General features: G+C 37.3%; 1 protein-coding gene across 1 annotated transcript; it reads right to left on the reverse strand.

Moving 5' to 3' along the window:
- Window positions 1–3,752: 3,752 nt before the first annotated feature.
- Window positions 3,753–9,763, reverse strand: LOC125179125 (lactosylceramide 4-alpha-galactosyltransferase-like; the record flags this gene model as incomplete). Its single annotated transcript, XM_047884352.1, has 3 exons — window positions 9,659–9,763; window positions 9,311–9,409; window positions 3,753–3,909 (listed from the first exon to the last, which is right to left on the reverse strand). Coding segments are annotated over exons 1-3 (361 nt in total), but the record flags the coding sequence as incomplete, so codon positions are not given.
- Between the last annotated feature and the right edge of the window lie 3,423 nt (window positions 9,764–13,186).

Raw genomic sequence — 13,186 nt, forward strand, 5'->3', positions numbered from 1 at the left:
AGGAAGTATCGGTCATGCAAGGCCTATTTAACAACATAAACAACTTTTAAGGAACAATCGCAAGTCGTGACTATGCAAATACACATAACTAAAGATGCTTATACACGAGGCGAATAGTTGCGTCGACTAGTCGACGCAACTAAAATTTGTGATGATTGACGTCTTCAGAGGCGACTAGCTGCTGCATTGCACATGGAGTAGCTCAAGTTGTTTCAAGACAGTCTAGTGTGCCCACTGCCCAGTAGCGGATCGGCCTTCGTACTGAGCATATCTGAGTCGCTGTCTTTTCTATACTGTATTGCGCACAGCTGTGGAGCTCTCGCTTGCCTCCACCATGCACACACCTTACTCGACAACTCCCAAAGTCGCACTGGCGCACTGTACTGAAAACACTCTCCTTGTGTATAGACTCTCATCCGGCAAAACTGTAGTCGACTCAAGTAACCGACGCTACTAATCGCACCGTGTATAAGCACCTTAACAGTCTATAACCTATGTGTAAACAACATGCGATTCTTCGAAATTATTGCGTCCACAATCCATGTTCAAGTTACTCACCTCAATTGGAAATATTAGAAATTTATTTAATTTTGACAATTCTTGAACTAGCTTATTTACAGCAAATACTTATATTCCATTCCAAATGGCAAGCAGATCCGTTAAGTATTGGAGGAGCTGTGGCTGGAAGGGTTGCTTGAAAAATGCGTTTATTAGTTTTAATTGAAAACGAAGTAATGGAAAAATCTGTAATAATTCCTACCGCAGCGTATTGGTAATACCTTCTCAAATTTCAAATTTCAAGGAAATTCGTTCAGTATTAAAAAAAATTATGACAGGGCGAGTTGCTTAAATATTACGTTTCTCCGTATTAATAAAAACAAATTGATGTAAAAATCTGGAATAATTCCTATCGCAGCGCATTGGTAATACCTACTTATGTTCCAAATATGAATAAAATCCGTTCAGTATTGAAGGAGTTATGACTGGGCGAGTTGAACGCTTAGTTCGGTTTAGCGTTCGAATTCGCAAGCGAGTTCGTAAAAGTATCGCATCGGTGCGACAAAATTGAAAAAATAGTCAAATTATGCCAGAATTTTTTGTGTTTTAATTGTGTTTCCAACTAATTTGCAGCTAATCTTACAAAACATGATCTTCGTTGAAGTTGTGTTGGATCACTGCTCTATTCTAAATTATGAAATTTCAACATGATTGGATTGAGCGATTTTATTAGGTTAGATGGGAAGTATGAGGATGAGGTATTTCTCACTTCAAGATGGACTAAATTCCATTCTACCAAAGCTTGATCTAGTTGCACTAACATACATTCGGAGTTTTTCATTTCAAATCCGATTTTTTATTCACAATATAAGAATCAATAACCTTTCAAAAAATTTACAAACATTCGCTCTGAATCATAAATTGCTTGACTGAAAATCCACTTTGTCCGCGAACGTCTTTTCTCGGGAGTATGTAACAGATTATTCGGTTTAATAGACAGGGCTTTTACATTTATGATGGCGCATTATTGTAAAGACTAATGTTCGGTATTAATTTATGAGCGATTCCTATGAAGAGGTAGGCAGATTATTCGTGGCCCAGAAAATTCGTGGTATTTATTGAGAACGAAGTCAGCTGTCACAGCCATCTTTATTGCAACGCTAAAATTTTGATTATTCACGTCGGTATTACTATATTGTGTTCAATTTCTGAGAAGAGGATGATTCTTGATGATTAATGGGCAGACTTGTTGTGCGATCTTGAGGAGAAGGCTACTCTTTCTTGGATTTCTTTCTTTCGTCAATTTGTTGCAAAAATGCACGCCGTAGCTGTCCGGAAAGATCTGTGAATAAAAATTTTCTAAAAATTTAAACGTACATGGATTTGACATATTAACATAACTTTCATAAATCATAATTTTTCAACTTTGGAAAATATTTAAAACCTTGCACATTTTAACATATTTTAGCAATGATTTAGTTAATACGTTTTTTTTCTAAATTTTTGAAAATTTTTCGTTATTGTACACATCAAGAATGTATCTAAGATGATTTAAATAGCAGACGTCTTGGACTTCCTGAGAGGCCTAACTAGTGCTTTTTGAACAGACGCCAGCACCCGAATCATGGAAGTTTCACAAAGTTTTGCTCATGAGTCTATTAATAAATAGGCTATATAAAAATAGATATAGTGAAAACAGAAGGCATGGAGGTCTGGAAAAACCGTTGGATCCTGAACCAAATAGTTGCATTACCGTAAAACAATAGATTATGATGTCAGTGCAAAATCAGTGCTTTCAACGTACATACAAAAAAACTAATATTCGTCAGGACTGCAAATATCTTAAATTCCAGTGTAAGAACTACAATTAAGAAACACATGTAGTAATCACAGAATAACTGATATGATGTATTTCCAATGCGAAGGAGGTTTGTATAATTAAAAATTGTTCTTCCAAGAAGCGAGAAAGCCTATTTTCTCCCGACTTACTTCAGCCGAAATAAGCGTGCATTCCCGACTGTATTACGCCTTCGAGATTGTAAGAAGGCCGGAAAAATGGGCTGAAATATATGCTAAGCAGTTCTCGGCTCGAATGAATTTCCAAAAAAGTAATTTGAGTCCGAATTTGCGGCAAAATTTTAGCAGCCAATAATAGTGAGATATAATTTGATCTAATTATCTAAGTGGTCCCACTATTTTTTTAAAGCCCTTTGAGTAACGATCTACTTTATACTACTATCAAGTTAGTCTGTTAGATAAAGTATTAGTTAAAGTTAGTCCAATTCAGGTAATAACAGTAATGTTAATTCGTTCCAACTTAATAAAGACCCCTGTAAATCCTTATTTAACAGTGAAGATAGGACTCTCATTTTACTCTCAATTCAAAATATGGAAAAACTAATATGTTCTTCAAGTTAAATGTATTCATATCAATTATAAATCAAATTTAAATTTACAGTCCAATACTTTTTCAATTTTCTCCAATGTAATTAAATTCTTCCACTGAGAAACAATTTCAGGTCCAATTAAGTATTATCCCGTCACAAGAGGGAGATTTCATTAGTTAACATTTGTAAAGTTTGTAAGATCGGCGAATTGAAGTCTGGTAGATCCTGCAGAGTGCCAAAGACAGAACAATAAGTATCCTGGACACTCGGCTACGTGCCATAACAGCCCCTGTATATATTTGTGGTGCAAGGCTTCAAACACATACACATACAAAATAATTGAAAAATATGTTTAAGATTAGTTGAAATTGGTAATTGGACAGAACTAAAATATAGGTGGGACATTAGTTCAATTGTTCAACATCAGGCAAACTTACTTCGTGTATAGTTTTGTTGTTAGATTCTACTGGGGCCAGGAATAGAGTTGGCAGAGCGTGAGCCCAATATACTGGATAGAAGTAAGACGTTTTTAAGGCCAGCCAATCACAGAGCTCAAGTTGTTCATCTGATGTGAAGAAATAAAAATCTGAAATATGAGGTATGAAACCAGACAAATAAATCGTTAGTTTACAAAAAACTGCTGAAATTATCTGATCTGATGACATAAAACTGACAAAATTATTGTGATTCTCGTGGAATATTTTTGTAAACCTGGGTACTTTGATTTAATATCCGTCTGTAATATTATTCGCCTAAATACTCTTGACACCCTGTATGGAGAGTAATTAGATTTCTAATTCATATTGAAACTAGAGTAATTTCGAAATTTTATTTCATATAATTTGGTTACCAAACAAAAAAACTGACCATGTTCATTCATAATCTTCAACGAAGTTTCCGATGAAAAAGGGCGTGGTTCATCTGAAACAGGTTGACCCATCGCGTTGCGCGGGGTGGCGTCACAACCCGAACGCTCCACCGCTTTCGTTATGGCGATCGGACCGTTCCAGGAGTATATTATCCCCTTGAATAGAAGAGATATTAACGAAGAAGTGAAGATTGTATGTTCAAATGTTGAATATTATATACATGAATGATAAACAACTTTAAAAACTTCAATTGGTACCACCAAATTCTAAACACTGCAACTTTATTGGAATTTGGTGTACGAGGGCCTAGTATTACCGAATGTTCCCTATATAGTACATCAATGGTATTTCTTGGATCATTCTGAATGGTAAGTTATTAGCAAGAGAAATTATTTACCATAAGGCTAAGAAATTACATCTGGAAGGAGTTAAATTGATAGCCGCTTCAAATACTATTTTGTTCATGACTGAAGTAGGTAGCTAGCGGTCATCTGAAGAATTCCAATGCAGAAAAGATTACTCAATTCATTTTGAAGACATTTCCACGCAGTTTACAGCAATTAAAGAGCGCGCGCAAAGCGGCGTGCTCACCCGTTATTTTTCACGCAATCAACGATTGAAGAGGAGACCAAGCCCAGCAAATGTAAAGACTAAAGGAGAAGTAGAGAGCGTGAGTGACAGAGAGCGCATTTTCTCGTCGACGAAAACGCGAAGTCACGGACGGACAGACAGACGGACATGACGAGCACAATAGCGCCTTTTTCCAAAAATGAGAAAATACGCTAAAAAGGAGTGCGGGTAATGTCCACTTAATTAATTAATAGTCACGATTAATTAATAGTCACGCTGCAGTGAGTATACTGAGTTATATTTTTTTGTTACTTTTAGTTACTATTCGACGAGCAGTTGTACACTTGGTGCTTATCCTGCACGGGGGATTCCATGATTTCCAAAACGCCTTGCTGATAAGCTTCATTGTACTAAGAGGTTTCTTGTTTATTTATTTGTTTCATTTCATTACAAAAAAGCTCATATATGTGAGAAAAAAAAACAATTATAATTTCGGTTACATCAATAACCACGAAATGGCATGAAGACTATTGAAATTTTATAACATAATATTTTTAATAAAATTTAAATACGCTAACTAGAGCCTGTCGCAATTCTCTCAAAAAATCTGCATTAGAACTAGTTCAATGGAAAATGTTACCAAGAAATTTAAAATCAAAGAAAATTCCACAAAAGTTCATCATGTCTATGAAAAAAAAACGTTTCCTAGTCCAGCTCATTCCTCAGTTCGAAGATTCAAAAATGCAGATGCAACACAAGTTAGTATAATTGAAATTCTAAATTACAACCTAAATTTACAAATATAAAACATAACACAAAAAAATATAAGTCAGTACTCACTGCAGTGAGTGACAGAGAACGCACTTTCTCGTCGACAAAAACGTGAAGTCACGGACGGACAGACGGACATGGCGAGCACAATAGTGCATTTTTCCATAAATGAGAAATGAGGGAAAAACACAAAATTTGTCTATTAACAATGCACGGGGACAGGATCTAAAAGCTGAATTTAAACTGGGCATCTGAGAAGTTTTGTTCAATAAATACATCCCACTTGTAAGTTTTCACGTTTTAATGGTGAATATTTTCAAAACCGGTTCTTTCTTTCGATACAAAGACATGATCCCTTTTCATATGTCTATCAATGCAGTTGTACACGATGAGCATCTGCGTATGTTAGGATGACGTAATGCAATCTTTACTCTAGGGTCGCAGAACATAAGGACAGGAGTTGTAGGACTGGGCCTAATTATCAAAACATCGCAAAGTACATGTAGCGACTTACGTGTGGCGTAATCGCTGATATGAAGACGTAACTCTAGCGGTGGTATTATCAAAAAATTTGCGCAGGAAGCTAACAAGAAGCTGTGCGTAGCTCAACATCTGCTCGGAGGTGTCGTAAATGGAGCTACGTGTATACAAGTTTTGAGTGTGCCTAAGCAATATAAAACTATTGATTTACATGTAAAACGGCGAATTATGATTGAATTTTGTCAATAATTCAACATTGGCATAATATGTGATCGTTCAAAGCGGAGTTTTTGGGTAAAAAAAAAAATTCAATTGTATTAATGCCAGCTAATTTCTTTTCCTTTTGTGCTATAATTTACAAGCAAATATTGACAATCATATCTAAGAGTTTTATGATCATTAATTAAAACAATATCTTAATGACTTTTTGATTCAAAATTAGATTTTTTTGCCGTGATTGCAAAAAATTGCAATCAAAGCGTTGTCATTGCTATTTGGACAACCTCCTTTCATCCACGCGCACTGCGCACTGAGTCGACAGGAGTAACGATCACTAATCATTTTCTAGTAGGCAGAAGACAACGTGTCAGCATTAATGGAACCGTATCAGACCGAGTAACTGTGCGCAGTGGCGTACCGCAAGGAAGCGTTCTTGGACCTGTTTTGTTCGTCGCTTTTATAAACGATCTACCAGAAGTAGTGTCAAGCGTGTGCTCCATGTATGCAGATGACACAAAAGTTTATAATACAGTTAAGGATGCGTAAAATAAAATGCAAATGCAAAATGATCTTGATAGTTTAGTTGATTAGGCTGATACGTGGCAGCTGCGTTTCAATGCTGACAAGTGTAAAGTACTTCACCTCGGCAAGAACAATGAACAGCAAGTTACAGCATGAGAAGACATGGTTGCAACGAGAGGGCTATGATTGAGAAGTCTTGCGTGGAAAAAGATCTTGGAGTTTGTGTCGACAAGGAGCTAAAATTATATAGGCATATTGAAACGCAAGTTAATACATCCAATAAACAGCTTGGGCTGATCAGACACTCCTACGAGTACCTAGATATAGAAATGATGAAGCTGTTGTTCACCTCTGTTCACCTCTGTCGTGCGCCCGAACCTAGAGTTTGGAAACGTTGTGTGGTCACCGAGACTTGAAAAGGACAAAAATTTAGTTGAGAGTGTTCAAAGACGTGTAACAAGGATAATTCCAGGATTAAAATCAAGTCTTATGAAGAAAGATTGAAGATCATGAAGCTTCCCAGTCTCCGTTCTCGTCGCCTGCGTGGTGACCTCATTGAAGTATACAAGTATACTCATGGTTTGTACAAGGTCACAGAAGGATTACTAGAATTTGAAACAAGAACCAACACCATGGGCCACAGCTATAAACTAAAAAACAGTGGTGCAACTTATCCACGCGACAACATTTCTTCTCGCTTCGAGTCACTGACATGTGGAACAGCCTCCCTGAAGATATTGTTGACGCTCCGAGTATGAACGCGTTCAAGAACAGACCAGACAAGGCCATGCAAGAGCATATGTTTAGTCTTGAAATGCCTCGTACCTTACGGAACAACTGATATCTAGAATCGATTTTAAATCTACCATCTGGTGAAAAGATCTAATCAAAAGGCCAGTCTAGTCAAGAAAAGCTCAAGAATCGGCGACAGGCCTATCCAGGCCTACTCTTTAATGCCGAAGATACTATACTATACTCAGTGGTGGGCACAGTTCCGCTAATCCGCTAACCGCTAATTAGCGAAGCTAACTTTTTGCTTATCGGATTAGCTGTTCAGCTAACTTTGAAAACCTTTAGCGGACCAATTAGCTTCCGCTAAATTTAGTTCCGCTAACTGGCAGTCCGCTAAAAATGTTTAAAAATCGCCGATTTAAGCTAAGATCGTAAGCCGTGTGCCACGCCCACACTGACGGCTGACTACGTCATCAAATGTTCGTCAGCCAATCACGTCTTGTGTTACTGGCAGTAACACAAGACGTCCTATACTGCATTCCTCTGGTGGACGCAATGCTGGCAGGCATCACGAAAAGGTTTGGGCCCCTCCTAGAAGACAAGGAGTGCCAGCTGGCAGCGGCCTTCCACCCTAAGTTTCACCTGTTCTGGCTGGAAAAGCATAATCACAGCCATCTCAGCAGGGTACAGAAGGCCATGGAGACCGCCGTGGAGACAGCCCTGAGGAAGACCGTTGAGGAGGGCAGCAGCACCACCAGCAATGACGAGGATGGGGAAGATGACTTCTTCAGCAGCATTACTCAGCCCATGGAGTCCAGGAGGAGCCACGGGTCACTGAAGTCCAAGGCACAGAATTTGGTGAAGACCTGACTGGAAAGCAGCTCGAAGGAGGAATGACTGACGTTGCCTTCTTGAGCGAGCAGGTATTAATGAACCTTTTCGTTAAGTAAATACAGCCATCCTATCCAGTGCTGCAGTTGAGCGCCTGTTTTCCATAGGCAAGGACATCTTGAGTGCCAAGAGAGCCACCCTGTCAGATGCCAACTTTGAGAGGCTGATGTTCATGAAGGGCAACAATCATCACCTCCAGGAGATGAAGGCGAAGGGCAAGCCAGAGTAAAAGGAGTGTGTAACCCTGGTGTAACCTTAATATTTCTTATTCGCTTAATAAACTGTATGTTAAATGTCATCTACTGCCTAATTTCATTTGTTCATTTATTTATTTATGTTACGTACATCTTGATCATCATCTGATCTTGGCATGCTACATCTTTTTGGAAAGCTCCTTTACAAGGCTGAAAGTTCAGCTCTCTAGGCCTGTTTTTCAGAGTTCCCCCCCCCCCAAATTAAGCTAAATCTAAATTTATATATTAAAAGTTAGCGATTAGCGGCAAATTCCGCTATATTTTTTGGTGATTTATCGGTTTAGTGTTATCGAAGCTAACTTTTCAGTTAGCGGATTAGCGGTTATCGAAGCTAACTTTTAGGTTAGCTGTGCCCACCACTGACTATACACTATACTAATCCAAAGCCTCTGATTGATCAGTTAGCCAGATGGTTTTGATAATAGCTTTTCTGATGAGTCATGCATATGAAAGTTTTGATAATGCCAAAATTAAGGTGTACTTACGTAACACGTATCTTCTTGTACGTACGTATAAAAAGATACGAATTTTTGATAATCCGGCCCCTGGGCAGCTACTATCATGCCCTCCTCATTCGGCTGTGCGCGCTCACGCCGAACAGTGTGACGTTCCTTTATCTGGTACTGACTTTAAGATTTTTGCTTCCACTTCCGGTGCTTAAAATTTGGATATTTTAGAATTGGTGTAAAAAGAGTCCCAGTTTGGATTCAGCTTTAGTTCTTGGCCATCCGAAATTATAAATAGATAAGTTCTGCAATTTTTTTCTTGTGCTATATATTTTTCTTGTAAATTTGGGTTGTAAATTCGGTTCTTTAATTTCAATTGTACTAACTAGTGATTTTATTTGCATTCTTTAATCTTCGAAGTGATGATGAGCTGGTCTCCGGAAGATATATGACGAACTTTTGTGGAATTTTCTCTGCTTCTAAGCTTCTAGTATAGTTTGCGATTCAAGCGAATGGGTGGCATAAAACTTTAATGTTACCAAATTCATTGCAATCTTTGCCTGTTTTATGCCAAGATTAATCCCTGAAAGAATATTTGTAACATTCGGTGCCTAGGTAACCTAGCAAGAAAATACTGATGCATGTTGACAATATTAAATACAAACACGCACATTGTAGTCTTCAGCGATGAACTGCATGATAAGCTGAAGCATGGGGTGTCCGCGCTTGAAATGGAAGGCAGCGTTGTTGAAACTTTTTATCTCGTCAACCTGAAATATTCAAATTGCTAATTTGAGGTAAAAAAGCCAGTTTCAATATCTGTAGGTGATTTGAATTTCTTTCATTTAATTATATTTCATAGACCTTATCAAAGTACTAATATAACAATCACTATATTTTTTCAATAATATCTCACAAAACATTTTCATAAATTAAATTTCAATTCGTGAATATTTAATTAAATAATGTATAAGAAACAGATAGGGTTAGCAATTTGAAAACGTAAAACATGAATTTACTTGGAGTGCAATGAAGTTTGTGAGATTCAAGACTGATCTTAAAGCCAAGGTATCCATGTCGGTGTAGAAGCCTCCAGACTTGTACACAACCGCCAGTCGACACATGTTGCTTAGGTTGTTGGGTAGATAATCTACGTCTTCGAATAGAATAAAATAAAACAACATTACTTTGACATTGAACATTATTCCACCAACTCGAAAGGGATTAATAAACGGATCAGTTGATTTTCAAGAGGATGTTACAAAATGGCATATACGTGCTTGTTAAAATCTCATTAAAGAATTGATGTCCCTTATTTGCTTAATTCGCACGTTAACTAAAAATTTAAAAGTAAAGAATAGTCCACAAAAATTCATATCCTTATAGAAAACGTTTCGGAGTCCAGCTCCATCGTCAGTTCGTAGAATCTATAATTTACATTGAAAGTCACAAATTAATACAATTTAAAGCACAGAACACAATTAAAACTTAATTTTACGAGTAATATGGCATAAAAAACTTTTCTATTCACAATTTCAAGGGAAACAGGAGCTAACAGCTAAATTTAAACTGGGCCTAAGTTTAAAAATATACAATGATTCTAAAATGCGCAAATCTGAAGTACCGGAGGTGGAAGCTAACACTCTAAAGTCACTGTCAGAAACAGGGATATCACACTGCTCGGCGTGAGCGCGCACATCCGAATGAGGGGGGCGCGATAGCAACCGTCCGGTCCTACAACTCCTGCCCTTATGCTCAGCGACCCTGGAGTAAAGATTGCGTGACGCCATCCCGACGTACGCAGATGCACATTGTGCACAACGAAATTGATAAACCAGGGACGATCTTATATGAACAGGGAGCACATCTTTATATCTAGAGAAAGAACCGAACTTTGAAACTGTTTACGGGAACAATGTGAAGTTCGACGTTTGGAAAGTATCTATTGAACAAGACTTTTAATTCTCTTGAGATAGATTCGGACGCAATGCCGAAGTATGGAAAATAACATTAAATAACGTTCCTACTATCACGCTCGGGAGCAACCTCACTGAATCGCTTCGACATGAATTTCTTGATTGGGGTATACACCAAACATGCCGAAAATCATGCATTGAGCGAGAAAATATTTCATAAGCATTCAAATTCAGCGTGCATAGCATGGTATGTTGAGCAAATGCGAAAACCTCTGTATAATAATGTTTGAAGCCCATTTAACTTGAACCGGAATGAACAAAAACTAAAGAAACTGGTATTTAGACCGGTGAATGTCGGCTTTCGGAACGCAGAAGTTAAAAAACGGCCATTAGATTTCGTAATATTGCAATCGAGGAAGGACAAACTATTATTAGATACAAGCTCCATGATAAATGTGATAGAATTATGTTGCGAGTTTAGGTAATCAATGAATGGTTTGACATGGGAGGGATGTCTGAGTATTAAAAAGGTGTCGTCGACATATCTGTTTTAGAATATCGGCTTAAAATCAAGAGGACAATTGGTCAGCCATGAAACCTCGTGAAAACACATACAAATGTTTGCAAAGGTCGGGCCAAGCGGTTGTCCCGTGCCTAAACCGTCAATCTGCCTATAAAACTTGCCAGTAAATATGAAAAACGAGTTAAGATCTGATAATTCTAAAAGAGGTTTGAAAAATTTACGGTTTAAACCAAACAAAAGATCATTCATATTTGTAATTTGTAGGACCCGGACGGTTGCTATCGCGCCCCCCTCGTTCGGTTGTGAGCACTCACGCCGAGCAGTGTGATGTCCCTGTTTCTGACAGTAACCTTAGGGTGTTAGCTTCCAGCTCCGGTACTTCAGTTTTGCGTATTTTAGAATCATTGTACATTTTTAAACTTAGGCCTAGTTTAAATTCAGTTGTTATCTCCTATCCCCTTGAAATTGTGAATAGATAGGTTTTTTATTCCCTATTACTTGTAAGTTGAGGTTTTAATTGTGTTCTGTGCTTTCAATTGTATTAAATTGTGTCTTTCAATGTAAATTCTACATTCTACGAACTGACGATGGAGCTGGACTCTGGAAAGTTTTCTATAAAGATATGAATTTTCGTGGACTATTCTTTGCTTTCAAATTTTTTGTTAAAATCTTTTTTGGATACTATATGCGCATTTGGTCATTGAAATGAGCATTCTCTTTCTGAACATTCTGGTTGAAATGATTTGAACAAGACAGTATACATGTAAACATTCATTATTTAACATCAGGCTGACTCTTGCATCATCTATCATGTTACGGCTACGCATGCATACTGCATAAATGTTAATTATTCAGGAAACGAGGCTTTTAAAATTAGCTTAACACGTTGACTACGAATTGGTACATATGCGTACCACGAAATGTATTTCTCCAGGACGTAGTGGTACATGATTTAGGTTGCATAAAATTGGTCAAATCCGAGAAGAAAAAAGGCCAAAAAAGGCCGATAACTCATAATATACTAGTTTATTTGTGGGTTCCACTATAAAAATTTCATTCATTTTCTTTTTGCAGTATTTAAAATTTAATTAGGAAGTACCCCTATCATAAATTTTAGCCGGCCAACTCAATTGAGAAAAACTAAATCCCGGAATTTGTCCGGAAAAAATTATCGTCTGGCAGCCCTGTTTAAAAACAGTACAAAAAATGAAATAATACGTAGTACAAGATGAAGCAATCGCAGTCAACGTGTTAACTCATAAAATGTTACAAAGTTACGAAACTCTAACCAGACCTTAAATATCCTCGGCCGTCCGCGAATATTGATAACATATTGATAACATAAACAATAACATTCCTACACGTTATAGTTAGTCTGATGAATGAAGATTTAAACTGAATTTAAAAATGATCAATGAAGATTTAACATGATGAATGAGAAATTAAAAAAATCTTGTGTTTTAAATTTTTATACCATCACTTATTTTGTTGCTCTTATTTGATTTTTATTGGCTCTTGCATGTTGTCTTTTCATTCAGGGTCTTGTATTATGGGTTATAACTTGATGAATATAACTTGCGACGTGGCTGTATCTGAGAGTGATTTCAGGATACTCGGTTCCACTTCTGGCTGCTCGGATTTGAGAATTTTGGAGTCTCTACATATCTTCAAACGAAAACCATGTCTCAATAATGCGTTTAGCTCATATAATCTGGAAATTGTAAATCGCTAGGATTTTATATTCTTGTCGTACCCCTAGGACTAAGTTGTTCATAACTAGTCCTGTTTATTTCGATATAATGTTAGGTCTTGTTTAGGTTTTATGTCTGTCTTTGAATTTTGACTTTTAAAGTGATTTTATTCATTTTTAGTTTAGTCGAACTGATGATGGAGCTGGACTCCGAAACGTTTTCAATATCGATATGGTGAATTTTCTTGGCCTTTTCTTTGCTTTTAAATTCCTTGTGAACTTGCGATATAAGCAGACTAATGATATAAGTACCTTTTCATCCGCCTCGACCTCATTAATTGCCAAGAGCAAGAAGCTTGAAACAGTGTGGAGCGTTACTTTTCATAAATTGGAGCAAATTCACTAGTGATTGGTTGAT

This window comes from Hyalella azteca, unplaced genomic scaffold (assembly GCF_000764305.2).
Source record: "Hyalella azteca isolate HAZT.00-mixed unplaced genomic scaffold, Hazt_2.0.2 contig1895, whole genome shotgun sequence".
Classification (NCBI taxonomy): domain Eukaryota; kingdom Metazoa; phylum Arthropoda; class Malacostraca; order Amphipoda; family Hyalellidae; genus Hyalella; species Hyalella azteca.